Source organism: Abramis brama, assembly GCF_963993115.1.
Source record: "Abramis brama genome assembly, chromosome: 15".
In the NCBI taxonomy this organism is placed as follows: domain Eukaryota; kingdom Metazoa; phylum Chordata; class Actinopteri; order Cypriniformes; family Leuciscidae; genus Abramis; species Abramis brama.
Genome location: NC_139977.1, coordinates 25,712,988 through 25,732,964, shown reverse-complemented (window position 1 = coordinate 25,732,964; position 19,977 = coordinate 25,712,988). Strand labels below are relative to the sequence as shown.

The 19,977-nt window shown below is 36.5% G+C and overlaps 1 protein-coding gene across 6 annotated transcripts; it reads right to left on the bottom strand.

Moving 5' to 3' along the window:
* Nucleotides 1-209: 209 nt before the first annotated feature.
* On the bottom strand, nucleotides 210-19,104 carry fam219aa (family with sequence similarity 219 member Aa). 6 transcript variants are annotated; one of them, XR_014609258.1, is made up of 8 exons: nucleotides 18,833-19,074; nucleotides 12,082-12,181; nucleotides 10,076-10,178; nucleotides 8,282-8,362; nucleotides 5,587-5,641; nucleotides 5,046-5,240; nucleotides 2,357-2,393; nucleotides 210-2,041 (listed from the first exon to the last, which is right to left on the bottom strand). XR_014609258.1 is itself a non-coding variant. In XM_084137079.1 (8 exons), exons 1-8 carry the CDS (start codon nucleotides 18,890-18,892, stop codon nucleotides 2,000-2,002), a joined length of 633 nt encoding a protein of 210 aa, XP_083993205.1. In that variant the 5' UTR covers nucleotides 18,893-19,095; the 3' UTR covers nucleotides 210-1,999. The 6 variants fall into 6 exon arrangements, 4 of the variants coding, with proteins under 4 accessions (XP_083993205.1, XP_083993207.1, XP_083993206.1 ...); XM_084137079.1 differs by having other exon boundaries at nucleotides 5,086-5,240; nucleotides 18,833-19,095; XR_014609259.1 differs by having other exon boundaries at nucleotides 1,941-2,041; nucleotides 5,566-5,641; nucleotides 18,833-19,047.
* Nucleotides 19,105-19,977: the final 873 nt, after the last annotated feature.

Sequence of the window (19,977 nt, the reverse complement as noted above, 5' to 3'; positions counted from 1 at the left end):
GTAATTATTCTACTATATATATATATATATATATATATATATATATATATATATATATATATATATAGTAGAATAATTACATTTTATTTTATAAACATTGTTTTTATAAATTAAAATTTAGCATATAATTACTGTCAAGCGTGTCTGTTTTTTTTTTTTTTTTTTTTTTTTGGTGGGATATATGCATAAAAATACACAGGACAAGAGAGTTGCAATTGTATATTTCAGATGTATTTACTGGTATGATTCACTACACAGAACAACAAACATTGTTAAATACTGGTATGGAAACTGTTCATGTCTTTACAATCATATTTATCGACAGAAGGGGGGGAAATATGAAGGAAAGAAAATAAAACAAAAAACAAAATGTTAAATAAATGAATGAAAAACATACCACTTGCAATAAATAACATGACCCATTGTATAGCTTCAATTAAGGCATACTCTACTTCAGTGTAGTAACAGAGAATGGACAATGATTTAGTCGTTACACAGCGGAGTGTTTATCTCGAACCAAAGCAGACGCAGAGGATGACAGACATGTTCATTCATCACATACACAGATCAGTCAGTCTTATGGCACGTCTATAAGTACCATGAGAGAAACGGCAGACAAGGGGCTTAAGGGAACTTGCAATCAAATTATTCACTTACATATCTATTGAGAGCTTATAGAACAGGCATTTTGTAGGTTATCTATTGCTAAGCTAAGAGCTATACCACTGAAACATGGCATTTTCCCTTGTCAAATAAATTAACAATGGCATTGGCAACTGAAAACATCTGCATGATGTTCAATCCCCTAGTTGACACCATAACATACAAAAAAAAGAAATACTTAGTGAATGCACCTTTACTCTTCAGTGTAGTATGAAATATTTGCCTGCATATTAATACAGCAAAGAACGTTTTGGGGAGTTTGCATTGTTGTGTTCCGTATCCACTTGAAAAGCAGTAAAAAGAAAAGATGTCATAATACTGTTCTGAAGTTATAGAGTGATATAATGATCCACATTAAAAAGACTGTCAATTTATACATCAGATCTACATTATTGTTCAAAAGTTTGAGGTCGGTACTATTTTTTTAAATGTTTTTGAAAGAGGTCTCTAAAATACAGTAACTGTAATATTGTGAAATATTATAACAATCTAAAATAAATGTAACTGTAAAATGTCATTTATTCCTGTGATGGTAAAGCTGAATTTCATTACAGTCTCCGCTGTCACATGATCCTTCAGAAGTCATACAAATATGCTGATTTGATGCTCAAGAAATATTTATTATTCTCATTATCAATGTTGAAAACCGTTGTGCTGCTTACTATTTATTGTGGAAACCATGATACTTTTTAACAGGATTCCTTGATTATTAGAAAGTTCAAAAGCATTTATTTGAAGTCGAAAACTTTTGTAACCGTTAAAGTCTTTATTGTCACTTTTCGATCAGTTTAATGCATCCTTGCTGAATAAAACATGTCCTTACTGATCCCAAACTTTTGAACAGCAGCATATAAAACATGCTATATCATAATCTCCCTTCATACATTCTCTTAATTTACTACATCAGATAAATACTGGAGTGTTACTAGGGTATGTGCTTGGTGCAAAGGGGCATCTAAATACAGCTGGCAACGGCGACTGGGTGGCAATGTACATGCAAGACGATAAGGTGCTCTGAGTGTTCTACAAAATCAACAACAGTTTCATGACACACAGAAGACAAATACTCTACAGAACAGTACAATCTTCAAATCGACGCAAGGACCTTCATACTCTGAGTGTTCGATGTTGCTTAACAGACGTGATAGAGATTTAGCCACACAGCTGAGATGAATTTATAAAGATGTTTATGAAGAAAGGCATTCAATTGAAGCGAAACCGCAAACTCAGAGTATTCTATCCCAGGGTACAACACTTAATGTCTGACAAAATGGTATTGCACTTTAAAAATTACCATAAAGGCGAGAGCACTGAAGTGTAAAATTGATTTCTGGCATCATTTTGAATGTTGGCCAAAGGCTTTTAATGCCCGTTCCATCTATAAAATAAAGAAACAATGCATTTTGGCACAAATCAGATGAATAAAATCTATTGTATGGTATCTATTATGGCATATGTATCTGGCAGCTGCTATTATCTTCAAGTAAATTAATGCAAGCGTTCTTCCCTCTCTAACAAACCTCCAAAATTCTCAAAACAAGGAGCTCTCAAAAATGAAATGCACTGAATCAGAAAATTGTACCGAATAATCTTATCTGTCTTATCTAGAGGTACATTTTTAGTTTATCTTGGAAAACTAGTATTTAAAGGGATAGTTCACCCAAAAATGTCAATTCTGTCATCATTTACTCACCCACAAGTTGTTCCAAACCTGTGCGAGTTTCTTTCTTCTGTTGAACACAAAAGGAAGATATTACCGAGACAGTTGATGGACCCCATTGACTTCCATAGTAGGAAAGAAAATACTATGGTGACAAAATTTGAATTTTTGGGTGATCTATCTCTTTAAGGTGATTACAATTCCCTTAGTCCAGTTTAACAGTGTTAGGTTTGTGTGCAGCAACCCTGATCTAAACCTTACAATAAAAACAAAAAATAAGTTCTATAAAGAGTCTCCATTAGTAAACACATCTCAACTATTCAATGAGATTCCCTGACGTAAGAATAACACCTGCTGTCAGTATCGTAGCAGATTAGTGTCTTCTATATCTCAATTTCAGGGTGTGTTCACACTTGTAGTTCAGATCAATCATACATATAGCTAGTCCTGGTTCACTTAGCATTCACACCGTCATTAAGACCGAAACTAAAGATACCAAAAAAACAGCTTTCTGAACATCCAAAACAATGCTCGTTGTATGTGCATACAGTAGATATAATGGTATTTTTACCAGTTGATAATTCTTGACCTGCTTAGAAAATGTGTAAAGGAGTCAAAACATAACTAGTAATTTCTCTATTAAACATAAATGTAGATCTGCTGCAAGAAGGATATTCTGACGCCTGTATAGAACTGTAATGGGCAACTTCAGTGTGCATGGCATTCTGTCCTTTTTAGGGTCGCAAACTGACATCATGTCCTGTTTTTGGTTCGTTTAGATGCCTTTGGTCCATGTTGCGTTCATATTTCAGTCGAACCTCGTCAGAGTGCGTTTGGAGGTTCGCTTTTCAGGGGTCTCGGCTCACTTCACACTTGAACCGCACTAACAGAACAATCGCAGCAGAGTTTGTTTTTACCAAACCAAACCTGTCAAGTGTGAACACAACCTAAGAGTATTCCTTTTATTAGTGTTTGCTACAAAGCTACTGATAATATATTAATACATAAGTTTAAAATGTAAATGATCTGAGAATTCACCTGGTCACTATACACTCCCTTTCATTAGAAAACAAGCACATTTGTCCATATATATGTCCTTATAAAGCATCAGCTAAACAAAGGCAGATATTTTAGAGCAGTGATACCCAAAAAAGATTTTCAATTTCGCTTGGTTAAACCTATAAACAAAAATGACTTTAAATAAAAAATAAAATGATTAGGTCTGACGAAAGTTCAAAATAATATTATTCTATAAATTAATATATATTTTTTAAATAAGTTTAAGTTAAAAGGAACACATTTCTGGTTTGCTGTAAAGAGGCCCTTCCTGTTTGACTGTGTTTTTTTTTAAAGGGGTCATGACATGAGAAATCAGATTTGCCTCTTTTGACATATAAGAGCTCTTTGTACTATTAAAACATCCTGCAAGTTTCAGAGCTTAAAATGTCCTTCTCATTATAAACTAAGCATTTATTTAATCAAGCTCCAAAAACAACTTGTTTTGATATGGGTGGACTTGTGATGTCACACAAATACATTTGCATATGCCTGCCTCCAGAGCATACATCGACGAATAGTTATACATCAACGTCCCATAGGCCCCGCCCACTGGCATTCAGACGCTTAACAGTTGACATTTGCCAACACTGGATGTGAGCGTTGCGTCAAAAGCAAATAGAATCCATTATAATCACTGACGCTGTCTACACTGGAAACAGTACACAGATGCCCGTTCAATTTACTTGAGTCTGCCGACAAGACGACAAATCGAAGAGTAAATAGAAGCGTTAAGGAACGATCCTGTTAAAACACTGGTTTGCGTCTCTGTAAAGACTTTAGAAGTGTACCAGCATCAGGAACTACTGGATGGTTTATCTTTAAATGGCGTCCTGGATCGCGTCGGAGGGTTATATGTTTGTTCAGATAATTTGACTGCAGATTGTTTTGTAAACGAGGCACAGTGTAATGGAGAGTTAAAGATGAAGCAGTCAGCTGTATTGAATCTGACAGCAGTTGCATCACAACCCGTAAGTAGACCTAAATGATTTCATAATGCTTTGTCTGTAAATGATAGTTTTATATGGACAATGTTTTCAAAACACTTACTCACGTGCAATATCGAGTGACCGCTCGTACGATTTCCTATGCAGTGACTTTAGCCAATCATAACAGAAGCTGTTTAATGACAAGCCTTAAAGAGGCCGCCCTTTAAAAACAGATCATTTCAGACAGAGGGTCAGAATGAGGGTTAAAAAATAATTGTTTTTCCACATTTATATATATATTTTTTTTTGTGTGTGCAAAAAACCTTTATTAACAGTGAACCTTAAGGAACATATTAAAATAATTTAAAACAATCCATGTCATGACCCTTTTAAGACAAAAAAGTTTGGGGTATTGAGGAGTCTATAGTGTGAAATGGTAATTTTTGTTCTGTTTTAAAAGATACTTGAGCAGCTGTATCGTTTTTAATGTTGCACCATGCATTTATATACACTTCAACAAATCTTACAGCTATCCACACCTAAGTCTAGCGCCCTCTGGTGATGATACAAAGACTCGCATCCTACCATAGGAGGAACCAATGACAGTTACATACTTGTGCATTTTCATTCATTATTTTTCCCCTATTTTATACTCATTTTAATTCACCCATTCTATTGTTTTTAACTTCTTTAGCAGTTACTCTATGCTGAGGATACTAACTGTGAGCTTAACTCACAGGGTTGGGACAAGAGGGGTTCAAGTGAGGGTGGGGTTACTGAATTTGACAGGCTGTGGAGGAAGTGGCTTGGCAGCACATGCAGGTAGGGTTGACTGATTTAGGGGGGATGAGGTCCAGGTCTTCATCATCGGGGATTTCGTCCAATCGGTAGCCATCCTTCAGAAGCTGAATGTTTAAATCTTGGTTTATTTGCTGTGGCAAAAAAACAGAATTAAACTAAATTGTTAGTGATCAGAGAATTTATATCATTTTGGTACAATTATAATATAAAAAAATATATAAATTAATAATACAATTATAATTTTTGTGTGAACTAAACCTTTAAAACATTAGGGTTTATTCTATGACAGGACATGCTCTATGACATGATGCCACTTTAAAATAAAAAAAAATAAAATAGGCGACTGTAAATATGCCATTGAATTAGCAGTCAATTTATTGTAACTGTGTACTGTAGAGAAGAGTTTAAGGCTATGGGATGGCAAATGGTTAAGTGACTATTTCAGTGCATAAATACCTGGCCCCTTAGACATCTCACCTCGGCTGAGGAATATCCAGACGATGAGTATCTGGACATATCGAAGTCATCGTCACTAAAAAAAACAACAACAGGAGTTACACTGTCACAATTGGACACCTTGATTTCAGATAAACAGCAACAGACCAATTAATCTGTCCCTTTGCAGCAAACCTCATAAGAAATTGCTCACATAAACTACACATAAATTACAAAATTTCTAAAAGCAATCTACGGAATGGCTCCAGAATATTTAGTTGAGCTTATTAAGCCTTATAATTCAAGAGTGCGTCTCAAATCCAAGAGTGATCGCGCCTTTTCTGTCGTTGGTCCAAGATTATGTGAAACCTGCCCAGTGGGGTAAGATCTTCCCCAACTTGAAATATTTTTAAGACTGTTAAAAGTCATACCTGTGCTCACTTGCATTTTGACATTATTATAATGGTTATTTTATTGTTTTGTAGTGTTTTTTTCCGTTTTCTTTATTTTTTATATTGTATTTATTGTTGATTGTTTATATTTTTTGCATTGTCCAGCACTTTTGTAGCCTGAAAGGTGCTATATAAATAAATAAATACAAAAATATATACAAATACATAAAATGAAGAGTCAGCAAACTTCTGTTGAGATACATCAAATAAAGCCGTCACATTAAATGTTGTGATTTCTTTCAACATGTGGACTCCTCTTATGTTTCTAGTCATATTAGACACATTTTTATAATTACAAATGAGACTTTATTTAGTCACAGTTGAGCAAGAGAGAGAGAGAGAGAGAGAGGAATGTGAAGATGACATTTCAGCCAAATTATTTTATCAGGAAAAATCAACAGCGACAATCTGGAGCCTTTTGTTGATTTATGCTGTAATTACAAGCTGAGCTCTCCAATAAACGAACAAGAACACAGGCAAGAATGAGTGTTGGAAGAGTCTGTACGAGGCTTGTGATGGACAGAACGTCTGAGCATGTGACAGACAGTGGGTGTACGTACTAAATGTCAGGGAATGAGTGTTATATACAGCAAGGCTGAAATAGAAAAACAGAGAGAGAGAGACAATGAAGGACGGGTGACCTAAAACATGACTTAATCGCAAGTGCAGGCAGCTGAGGTCACAGATATCCAGTAGACAGCTGGCAGCACAGAAAACATCACCCATCTGTGTGAGACGCTGCACGCTGGGCCTGATCATCTGTACTGAACAGCAACCACGCTATTATGGCTGAACACATGCCGTGACACATCTCATTACAGAAGGGTGTAGGCCACACAAATGATACCGATGACTTCAAGTGCTTTGGACTGCTGTCAACAAACATGTTTACTTGCTTTTTCTCAACTCTCAGGGCTAGAATCCTAGACACAAGACAAATCCTGGCCAGAACTGTACTGTTAATGGTGATTCTGCACCGAGAGCACAAAAGAAGATATTTTGAAGAATGTCGGTAATCAGACAGTTGACGTGATTACCGACATTCTTCAAAATATCTTCTTTTGTGTTCAGCAGAAGAAAGAAATTCATACAGGTTTGGAACAACTTGAGGGTGAGTAAATGATGACAGAATTTTCATTTTTGGGTAAACTATCCCTTTAAAGGGTTAGTTTAATTAGTTTAGTTTAATTAGCCCATGATTTACTCACCCTCAAGTCATCCTATACTCTTAAAAATAAAGGTTCTTAAAAGGTTCTTTGTTGGGGTATATGGTTCCATGAAGAACTTTTAACATCCAAGGAACCTTTTCCATTGCACAAAAGGTTCTTTAGATTATAAAAGGGTTCTTCACCTGTGACCCCACATTGTTGGAGTAAATTTGTATAGGTGTACATGACATTCTTCTTTCAGACAAATTTAATCGGAGTTGTGTTCAAAAATGTCCTGGCTCTTCCAAGCTTTATAATGGCAGTGAATGGCAGTTTCTGTTTTAAGTCCATACAAGTGCATCTGTCCATCATAAAAGTGCTCCACACGACTCTGCGGGGGTTAATAAAGGCCTTCTGAAGTGAATCGATGTGTTCATGTAAGAAGTTGCATCCAAAAAATGCAGAAAATGCATGGTTTTCACAAAAATATGAAGCACATTTTGACATTGATAATAATAATAAAAAATGTTTCTTGAGCTTCAAATCAGTATATTAGAATGATTTCTGGAGGATCATGTGGACAATAATCATGTGAAAACAAATTATGAAAAATGATGTTAATAATAAAGTTAATAATCAATGATCTCAGAAAATGCTACAACAATTTATAATATGTCCACTTGAAGTAAAAGTGCTCCTTAAAGTTTAACGCATGGTGTAATGAGACTTTCTGGACAATTTTGTTCATCTCTGTAATGACTTTTTGCAAAAGCAAATGATGATTAATTTTGCTGAAGTTGAAGGGTCTCGCTTTGCCATCAGGAAAGCACATTCATTTTAAATCTTTTATGCTTTGCCAGTTTCTCACACCAGTCTGAAATCGCACCAGCTTTAGTCGCTTTCAAATTAGCTGGTATTCTGATTAAATGTCAGGTTCTTTTCAGATGGAGATGGCTGGCTTTACATCTGCTAGGAAAATGGCATAAAGCTTTAATTAGAGGATTTATTTCCATCTCATCGTTTGATACATTCTAATCCTTCCCTAGCAGTGAAGCATTCTGAAATAATCATGAAAGATTTCCAGAGCATTTCCCAGAGAAGAACAGGGTGAAGTTTTTAATGTGAAGTGTGTCATACCTGTCAGTGTCCAGTGCTACAAGCGGCTTCTCATCTGGACTCTGGTCTAAGGAGGAATACCCTTTATTAGGTACAACCAACCTGTAATGAAAGTGGGAAAAAGGAAGAGGCTGTCAGACCAGTGAAATCAAAGCCCATGTCTATTCATATACATATCAATGTATGCAATTATAGGTACTTATACACATTGCTTTGATGATGATCTGCCACACAGTGATTGACTGGAAAGGTGATATGGGTTTTTCAATAGCCATTATCTTTCAATAGCCAATATCTAGAAAGTTGTGTTGCTGATGGCCACTAGAGACAATTATATTCTTCTATTTTGCATTTGTATTATTTAAAACAATTTGTCATTTATATATATATATATATATATATATATATAAAATCTAATTAAAATTCTTTATCTTTTCTATCCACAGGCACAATACCATTAATCTAAAATGGCCACATATTACCTGATATATCTACATGTCACTATTAAGAACCCGCAAAAAACAGAAGCAGTCATTTCTTTTTTCTTTTTTTTAGGTTTTATTTTTATCTATTAACCTTTAATTTTAGCATCCAATTTTTCCAAATCCTTAAGTACTAGGACGATTTGTCCTGGCAAGGGAAATCATATAAATTAGGGGCATGGCTGAGTTTAACATCATCAAACCCTGTTACATTAGCCAGAGCTGGAGAATCTTTTGTTCCTCCTCTCAGGATGAAGTTAATCTCTGGCCCTCAGGCTTTTAGAATACCGTAAGCAGGCCTGTGTGCAGCTAATCTTCAGGCCTAAAGCTATATGCTCTAAAACAGGCCTGCGGACGGGTTCTAGCATTTGCGCTAATCCTAACAGGACACCAGGGACCGGTGAGATGGCAGAAGGACTGCACTAACACTAATTAACATTCACAGATCGTACAGCCTTCATATAAAACTGCTGTTTATACGATTTGATGTTGTTGCTGTTCATATTTTTAGATATACTAAAATCAACCATTATTATGAGGCCATAAATTTGTTTTAATGAAAATGTTTCCAATAATAAAAACATATATGGTGTTTCTCATGCACAAATGTTTCATCTGAGAACCATTCGTTGGTTTGGTAAGAAAGTAGTTTTAAGTGTTCACACTTGGCAGGTTTGGTTTGATTAAAATGAACTCTGGACCAAGCCCTCCTGAAAAGTTGGGTCTCGGTCCACTTGTTTGGCGCACACCAAAGTACGGATGGCAGCGTTCACACTTATAAAAAATGAACCATAAGTGTGAATGCTGCCATCCGAACTTTGGTGTGCGCCAAACAAGTGGACCGAGACCCAACTTTTCAGGAGGTCTTGGTCCGCTTCCAAACGAACTCTGGTGTGGTTTAAATGCAACACAGACCAAAGACATCTAAACGAAACAAAAACAATGTCACAGGATGCGACCCTAAAAACGACATGCTCAAACATGTATCTAGTTCTTCTCGTCATTAAATCTATGTTGACCATTACATTTCAGTACAGGTGTCAGAAGCGCCGCAGCAGCAGATCTTCGTTTTTATATGTTCCTCCAGGAATGGAGGAATTCCTGGCACTGTTGTGTCTCCTTTACACATTTCATAAGCTGTTCAAGAGTTCTCAGCTGGTAAAAATAGCACCATGTGTACGCACATACAACGAGCGCATCTAGCCCAGCACATAGCATTGTTTTGGATCTTCGGTAAGTTCTGTCTCAAAACTAACCAAAAGAACTGAATTACAAGTGTGAAAACACCCTTTATAAGTTATAACTCATGAAAATGATGGTGGAGAAGTCTCACCTTGTTCTGGCCATAACATTATTTTTCTTGGGTTGCTGATTGACTGGACTACCCACAGTTCCATTCTTCACCGAGCCCTTCCTCGCGAGTTCTCGTTGTTTCTCTACCAAAAGAATGAATTAAGAACAATTAAGATCAATTTTGAAAACCTCCCATTGACTTACATTGATAGAATGTTCAGCATTCAAAATGTAACAAACAGCGAAGGTGTCATCATGATATTTGCATACGGAATTGTGATTGGTCTTCATTCTTAGAGCCAACTGCATACTGAAGACAGATGCTGCATCAGAAATCAAATACTTCCCTAATATATAGTATAGTACCAAAAATAGAAGTATATCTGTATACATAGTAATTGAAAAACAGTAGATCCTGAATTCGAAAAAGTACCCAGATGACCGACTACTTCTGCAGAGATTCTGAAGAGCGCATTTGATGGGCACTTTACTATCCCATGAGGCCACGGGAGAGGGTTTATGAAAGGCAGTGAAACTGTGGAATATTTCTTCCACAGACGTAAATAACACGGGTGGGTCATGTGACAGAAGCATCATGGCGTATGTAGTATGTCTGAATATCATTCATATTATACACATTCTTAATATATAGAACGTACTCATTTAACAGTCGCGAAGTAAATTCAAATACAAAAGTAATACCTAGTATGTAACTTTGAGTCTCCTCTGCATACATATTTAACCACAGTGTGTTCTTTTAAATCCAGATCAATACCATGGCAACACATACAGTTTTATTATGCGTTGAGACTAGTCTTATTAATATTCTCCATTCTGCATGGTTCTCTGGCTGGAGAACAGTTTCTTCAGGCATGAAGTCTGAGGTTGACTTCTGCTTGACTTACACACACTGGCCTGCATGTGTGTGTGTGTGTGGGAGAGATTTCTCTGCGGTGCCGTAAGTAATACGGCTGTCAGAGTGAGGACTGTAAAGTGAAGTTTAATTAACAACAGCAACTGCTGTATTTCAGGAAGCCCTAACCGAACATGTCTAAACACAGAAACAGGGCTGAGCAATAAGCAATGCTGTTTTCCTTTCTGCTGTTAGCCAATGAAACAGTGAAATATTTTTTTAGTGGGGGGAATTTCTTTTTCTGAAAATCATGGAGGATCTAAAAGTTCAAGACATTGTTCAAGACATAAAATAGACTTTATTTCTACTCCTCAAAGCCTCCTTTTTTAAACTTTTCTCTTTGGACAATACTGATAGCAAACAATAACCTTAATGTTAAGGTTTGCAATGTTGTTAATGTTCATTAAACTTACACTTTTAAAAACTTAAAACAAAAAAATTGAAATGTTGCTTTGGCAACAGACTGAAATAAGTACTAAAATTACTAAAACTAAAATTTAAATAAAAATAGACTAAAGCTAAATAGAAATATAAAAAACAAATATATATAATAAAATGAATAGAACTTAAACATTACAATGAATTTAAAATATAAAATTCAATGAAAAAAAAATATATAACACCTTATAGTTGAAAACTGTTTTTTCCCCCAATGCAGACTACCAATAATTTTAATGTTATGGCTGATAACTAATATGATGTCTATTTATAATATATGTTTTGCATTATATATAAATTACTACTATTATTAAATTATTGACAGTTAAATTGAGCTTTTTTTAATTCAACAGAAGGATATTTCCCCCCCAAATTACACAGAAATTAATGTTATTTATTTAAAATTTCCTTTAAGAAAAGGAAAGCCCACAAAGCTCCACAATTGTATTTGAAAGACTGCAGTTACATGTTCTCTGAGAAACTCTGACTTGAAGACTCATTACACTTCTGCTTATCGAAAACCATGGCCATCTATTTCACACGGCCGCTTCTTAAATCTCGCTCCAAGCCATTTGCTTCACAATCACAGTATCAGCGGGAAAATCAATACAGTCACTTTTACAATCAAATGGACAAATTACACTGGTGACGATATGGCGTAGTCAGATCCCTGGCTGAATGAGAAAGTGCCTTACCTATCTTCACTTGCAGCGGAGAGGGCTTGTAGTTGATAGCGACTGACTCCGGTTCTCTCGTTCCTGTTTCAGCCTCCAAAGTGGACGTTTCCGCAGGATCCTGGGAAAAAAAAGCACAATCAGATGTAACACTACATTCACGGGCAGACCCTAGTTATTAGCAATGTGCAAAACTACATATTTCCAAAATCGATCAATTGACAAATGGATTTGGAGGAAGCGGTTTCAATATGAGTTCAGAGTGTAAACAGAAAAACCTTCCAAATCTGAAACAATGTAGAGGAGAAGGGCACTCTCTGATGCAAAACTATATATTTCAACCATGCTCAGATCAGTGTGCTGATAAAAAAAACAGACAGCAAATATCGGATTGGTAGTAAATAATGGTATCTGGTGAGTCAGAGGGTGTATAATTCTATTGGTAAAATAACACGAGTCAGCACAATGTCACCATGCTGTCGCTGGAACGGGTCATTTTAATGCATCTCTATCAAAACGTCTCAGATTTGCTTTCACAGCTGTGCTCCAGCGACTTATTGATTCTGAGACCAGAGATAGATGTTAGGGCCTGTGCAGTCGAAAACTCACAATAGACTGTGTAAACACAGAAAGTCACAGCAAATTTTTTTACTTAAAAAATACAATTAAAACTTCTTACAACATTACATACCAACTATATGGTCACACTTTAGTTAAGGATCTAATTCTCACTATTAACTAGTTGCTTATTAGCATGCATATTACTAGGATATTGGCTGTTTATAAAGCAAATATTAAAGGATAATTCCGGTATTTAGCACTTTGAGTCTCTTTTCTGGTTTGTTTTGGATGAACTAGAGTGGTGGACACAGAAATTTTGACGATGGGTCCTGTCTCGACTTTTTGACTCGCCTTTGACCGCTTCAGAGTGGCTGTCTATGGGCATGCACGAACATGTCCTTAAAACAACCCTTAACGCTCGTTTTCAAAACTGTGCAACTCACCGAGTGGTTATGCTGTTCGTTAATGATTAAAAACAAATATATCGGCGCAATGTATGATTTCAATCCGTGTTATTTGCTATAGTGGAACTATTTTTTCAGATACCTCCGCGTATAAACTTCCGCTCGATATTTGAGTCTGAAGCGCAGTAATATCAACGAGCAATGAGTCCTCCAACAGAAATCAATTGGATTTTACAAAATGCCAAATAAAACACGACAGAAACTGTATTTCGCTACGCTACTTGTTTTGGAACATCAACGAACAGCATAACCACTCGGTGAGTTGCACAGTTTTGAAAACGAACGTTAAGGGTTGTTTTAAGGACATGTTCGTGCATGCCCGTAGCCAGCCACTCTGAAGCGGTCAAAGGCGATTCTAAACGAGTCAAAAAGTCGAGACAGGACCCATTGTCAAAATTTCTCTCTAGTTCATCCAAAACAAACCAGAAAAGAGACTCAAAGTGCTAAATATCGGAATTATCCTTTAACACCTTATTCTGCATGACCATATTCTACATTCTTAATCCAATACCTAAACTTATCAACTAACTTACTAACTATTAATAAGCAGTAATTAGGAGTTTATTGAGGCAAAAGTCGTAGTTAATTGGACCCTAAACCAAAATACGATTTTTTTTCCTATTGTACCGAAATAGTACCAAACCGTGACTACACCCCTATTATACATATTATATCAGACAGACGGATGGCTGGATATATCTTACCATCTTATTGTACAATGTAAAATTTACAAGCCTTCATTACTACTCAAACTTGAAGTCTGAGCCACACCCTCTCTTCTCCACAGCTTCCTTTCTGCACAGCTGCTCGGATGAGAGATGGAGGAAAGGAGGGAGATTCTAGCTGTCATGGTAACCGACTGGTACTTCCTGCATAGCTGGCTTGCATGACACCAGACATGTTTTGTTGCTTGAGCCTTTAATATGTAGGGTCTGAGTGCTCAGTGACATCACCAGGGACCGGGAGAGACAGAACAGAGGGAGCTTGTTGGAGAAAATGTTGAGAGCACACCCAAGCTAACAGAGCGCCTATTGTGACCTCAAAAAGCCTGCCTTCATTGGATGTGGCCACTTGAGACTCTTTAGGCCATCATCGTGTATCTTTTTAGATGAAATATAGTTACAATTTACATAAATATATACATTCTAAAATAAAAATACTACAATTACTAAAAGGCTATACAGAAATATTTACTATTAAAACTGCAAATTAAAGAAAATATTAAAAAATAAGCTAATTAAAATATAAATACATACTATATAAATGCTATAAATAACAATTTCTAAACTTTTCCACTGACCACCTATCAGAAATATCATTATCAGAAGGCAATATGAAATGCCTGGAATGGATCAACATGACAAACTCATGTTAACGGTGAGTAAATGATGCTAAAACCTTTGAAGGGGTCATTGGATGTTAAAAAAAAGCTATCATAAAGAAAATTGCTTACCAAACATGGAGGAGGAAGCAGCCTTGTTGTTGAAGGCAACCTCTTTGCCCACTGGCTCAGCGGTGGCATAGTGCCAGCTGTAGGCCTGGCAGGGTTCTCACAAACCCTTTAAGCTCAGCACCAGCTAAAGAGACCAGCTGGGGATTGTGGGTAATAGCCCAGCAGGATACCATCAAGCTCCTAAAGCATCTAATCATATGCTGAGTATAAAGTACACTGTCATCTCGATCTGAAGCTGTTACTGGAACCACAGTATCATTTTCATTTTTCCGAGCATCAGAACACAACACAAGCAAGGGGTAATGCTTCACATCAACATAAATAACAGAAAAACAACTATCTGTCTTTTGATTTTGCGGTCTACAAAGGACTTTGTTGTGTAAGCTGACGTATTGGGCTTCCCAGACAGCCTTTGTTAGATTACACAGGCTACACCAATCTCAGAGCAACACCACCTAGCACACCATCAAAGTCACGCATATTCCACTGGCTACATGTACAACTGCCCGTGAAATGTATGCAGCATCTACTGGAGAAAACCAAGAGTGAGCACTATAGAGCCATGATATCTGATGCAACCCTAATCTCTGTTCTCATGGTTTAAAGCTGATTTAGCATGTTGTCACAAGATTAAATTGATCAGAAATCTATAGAAACTATCAGCACTGAAACCATGAAGTGAGTCTACATTAGAGCAATGCAAGACTCACAAATCCATAGAAACACATCAAAAACAAGATTGTGGCTAGTTAAACATGGCGAATCCACACTGCACACCTGTAGGTCTTGTGCTAAATCACAACGTTTCAAGGATTTTAAAATGGGTGTCAATGAGAAGGTCAACTTTTAACATCAAGCAAACATAGGCTAATGATGTCATGTGGGATCTTATGATCTGAACACCAGGATCCTTATGCCCTCTCTGCCCCCATGTCATGTCAATATGGCATTTTGGTGATGCAGGTTGATGAACTAGAAGAAGATGAGCGAATGCTGACACAGCTGAAGAGATAAAAAAGGATTGGTGGGATTATATGACATGATGTACTTGGGACCAATCACAGCAAAGCATGATCCATAAGGTGACTAACAGTTGCTCTAGCCTATATGTCCCATATAGGGACAACCGATAAACAGATGCCTCATAAAAAAATTTCATAAAAATAAAACCAGAATATATATTAAATTTCCCACTCATTTAAAGGGATAGTCCACCCAAACATGACAATTCTGTCATTATTTATTCACCCTCATGTCATTCCAAACTGTATGACTTTTTGTTCAGTGGAACACGAAAGAACATATTTTGAAGAATGTAGGTAACCAAACAGTTTCAGTTCCCACTGACTTCCATTGTGAGGACAAAAAATACAATGTAAGTCAATGGGAACCAAAACTTCTTGGTTTCCAGCATTCTTCAAAATATCTTCTTCTGTGCTCTGCCGTCATGCAGCTTTGGAACGGCATAAGGGTGAATAAATTATGACAGATTTTGAATTTTTGTGTGGTCTGTTCCTGTTAGTTTGACAGGAAAGTTGTTCTAGGACTAACAAAAGATTCTCATCCAGGAAAATGCCCTACTTGCAAAATCTAGCAAGGACCGTGGTAGCGTACTGTTATTACTGACCTCCTTTTATCCAAGCACATGACATTCTGAAATTAAAATGAGTGCTTCTTGTTTTTTTTTACTCATTTAGAGCTCTAATAGAATGTCATCTTCATCTATGTATAGACAAGACATCTAAAAAAAAGAAAAAGGTGTGATGATTACAATAAACAGGAAAGTCTAAATACTAAATTCCTGAAAGGAAAAGCATTCTTCTTTGAAAAGCAGGTGCCATATTGCAGTGGGTCTGTCCTTTTCTGCCCACAGAAGAATGAATTAGCATGAGAAAGCACAGTTTGTTGTATAGGGTAACAGCTGGGTCTGCAGCACGTTGGGAATAGTGAGGCGCCAATGAAAAAAGAATGACAATATCACTCCAGGCCGGATCTCACCAATCCAGCATATTCTAAGGTGCGGATTTCAGTTCACCCAGAAAATACAGGCTACTAACTGAATGAAAACCTACTTCACTGGAAATCAATGCATTAACAAAAGCTCTAAAACAAATAAGTAATTCAAGATGTGTCTGCTGCTACTACTGTCTGAATGGGAAGATGAGAACAAATCTATACAATTCAAGTGCTTTCAGACTTGTATTGTTTGTGATTATCATCCTTGTGTTTTCTTATATACATATGTTAAATTCTACAGTATTGTGTTTAACTTAATATACAAATTGAAACTGATGCTTAAAAGAACTGATACTTTGCGTTTACTTTGTGTACTCCCTGAAAAAGTAACTAATTGCGTTATAAAGTTACTTTTTATGGAAAGTAATGTGTTACGTTACTTTTGTTACTTTTCCTCACTTTGGCTGGGCTTGCTTATTTGTTTTATAATAACAAAAACATTTTTTTGCCAAGTGTAAAGGTCATTTTCACACTGAAATTGAAATGATGCAGGAGAAGAAAATTCAACACTTCAGCAATAACAACAAAAAAAGAAACACAAATGTGCTGTTTATCTAAAGTCATTTTTGCTTATCTGTATGGTTTAACTGGATCATCAAAGGTCAGCAGCAAAGACATTGAGATTAATTAGGCTACATAAAGTATATTTGTGTTATTTAAAGGAGAACTCGGTAACTCTAGCGAACTCTAGTCACTTCTTTGCTGATTTTCCCTTTTGTTGTCGCATGTTTTCCCCACGAGCTCCCCCTACAGCTGTGGGAGGGTGTATGTTTCACAACACGGTCGTAAAAAACTCACTTGCGGCGGCCTCCTCCCCCTCTCTACCGCTGCTCATGTGCGTTTGTTTTGATCGGAGCAAGCCAACTGTATCGCGTGGAGCTATGTCTACCGAGGTGGGTAATCTGGTAATACATCATACATGCGTGTGTGTTAATGTCGAATTGCCGTAAAGCAATTCGTGTTTCGCGCTCGTTCTCGTTCTAGTTCTCGCTTCTCACGAGACTTCCAATTTCTATCTTGCCGGGACGGTAGTGAACAAGTTGCAAGGTTGGTTTTCCGCCTGAGAACGCTGGGGGGAGCGGGGAAAGTCACCAATATCACCAGAACATGTTGTTTAACCATCCAAATGATTTCTAGACAGTTTTATTAAGTTAAAAAAGTTACCAAGTTCTCCTTTAACATATATAATTACTGCAGGTTTGCGTAATATTCTAAGTTTGCATTTCAGTGTTTTGAGGAATATTTAATCTGTTTTTATGCAATTTTTGTGTGCTGTGAAATGAGTAAATGCAAGCCCACATTTAGTCTAGAAATACCATAGCCATCATGTTAACAAAGCGCCAGCGCACACAACTCTGAACCTCACTCCCTTTTTATCTCAACATGGGGACAGGAGAGCTGCCAGTCAATAAATTGGGGGGGAAAGTCATTTACATTACTTATTTGAAAAATTAACTCAGATATTTTTGTTGTGCATTTTAAAGTAATGTGTTACTTTACTCGTTACTTGAGAAGAAATCTGATTATGTAACCCACGTTACTTATAATGCGTTAGTGACAGGTTTGTGTCATCATGACGTATGGGACCATCACGTGGTCCCTGACATTCAGATGAGGCACAAAAAAAAAACTTACAGTGTAGATAATTAGAAAAAAATATTTTCTATTCAGTTTGTAAAAGTAACTAACTTAATCACAGAAATGATATACAAGCATAATCTCAATCAATTCCTTCTCAGCGTATTATGAATCTGTTCTATTATTTTGAACCAAACCGACGTTACTGGTCCAATTCATAGTGAGTCGGACCGATTCAATCCGAATCGTGATCAAACAGCGCAGACCGCTTCAATTATAAGATCCGATTCAAAAGAACAAACGTTTACGGATTGGACATCGATAATTACGAACAGGTATTCCTGTCAAATATAACAATATAACATATATAACTTGTTAATGTGAGACTTGTATAATGTGAGATCAATTATTTAGTCTCATTAAAGGCCGGAACATTCTGCACATATTCTGTTTATTACCTGAGTCAATGTCAATAACAGCTGGCATTGTAACGTTATCAATCTATTCTAGACAAACTGCATTTGTCGGTTGTATCTAAATATCCGATGCTTTGGATGACATCTGTAACCCACCAGCGTTTGTGGGCTAGGTTAAGTTAGATAGGCTAATACAGAATTACTGTCTTTACACATAGTGTCATTTAGCACGACATGTAAAGGTACACAGTGTTTTTCTCCATTCAAGTGAGAGTGGCACTTACCAGCAGCTTTATCTCTGGGTTTACTGGTGGCACTTGAAATCTGTCAATTTCTTCCATCATTTTGATAAAACGTCAGTCTTGTAAATTGAAGCACAAATGCTTAAGGCGATATCCTAATTGAAACCCGCATTTATTCACTCTCTGGATAGGTTCAAAGATGCCGAGCTCTCCAGCATCATCTCTAGTTGTTTTCCGCTATCTGGCTGTTACCAGTCAGGGGTGACTCAACAACAGCAACATCTGACTTCCGGGTCCGGAACCCCTCCTATACTGACGAGGCGCTGAATAATTAATCAGTTCGATAACGATTCGGTCGTGCTGACAAAACATCAGAATCCACAGCTACTGTGAGATAAAGGGATAGTTTACCCAAAAATGAAAATTCTGTCATCATCACCCCCAAGTTGTTCCAAACTTGTATGAGTTTCTTTCTTCTGCTGAACACAAAATAAGTTATTTTAAAGAATGTGGGTACGTTAAGCAGACAGTTGACGGCACCCATTGACTTCCATAGTATTTTCTTTTTCTTCCTACTATGGTGCCGTTGACTCTGGTCAGGTTGAGGGTGATTAAATAATGACAAAATGTTAATTTTTGGGTGAACTATCACTATTAGGTCGATTTTCTGATCAAAAGCAACACAGCAAAGCTTTGGATTAATGGCAAATCAAATATAATAATCGTGCAAATATTGGTATCATAATAAATTAATACTGAGGCAAGTGCTAAAATATTACTTTTATAGTTTATTGTTATTTATACATTCAATCTTTTATTGTGTTAAATACTATGGTTTTATTTTAAATTTGCCCATCAGGTAAGAATGGCAAATGACAACGTTGCTGTTGTTGTTGTTGTTTTTGTGTGTGTGTGTTAACAAAAACAGATTTTTGCATTTTTCAGCTTTTTGAAACTTTGAAAGACAAGTGTCAAATAAAAAAATAAAAATGCGTGTCGCTCGCTATCACCATCTTGTCTTTCAGGATTTCCTCTTTGCTCTTTAAATGACTTTTATTTTGAAACAATCTTCTCCACAAGAATCAAGAATCAGCAAGCCTTGATTATGTGCATGCCAAAGATGTGAAATAGGCATTATTTATATTGTGGAAAACAGTATATAGTCAAAAGAAAAAGATAAACAACAA

Excerpts from the sequence above, each read along its gene's own strand:
- fam219aa (XM_084137079.1), bottom strand. The coding sequence starts at position 18,892 with ATGATGGAAGAAATTGACAGATTTCAAGTGCCACCAGTAAACCCAGAG. Across the intron at positions 12,182-18,832 it reads ACCCAGAGATAAAGCTGCTG|GATCCTGCGGAAACGTCCAC; the intron begins GTAAGTGCCACT and ends TTTTTTTCCCAG. Across the intron at positions 5,241-5,586 it reads CTGGATATTCCTCAGCCGAG|CAAATAAACCAAGATTTAAA; the intron begins GTGAGATGTCTA and ends TTTTTGCCACAG.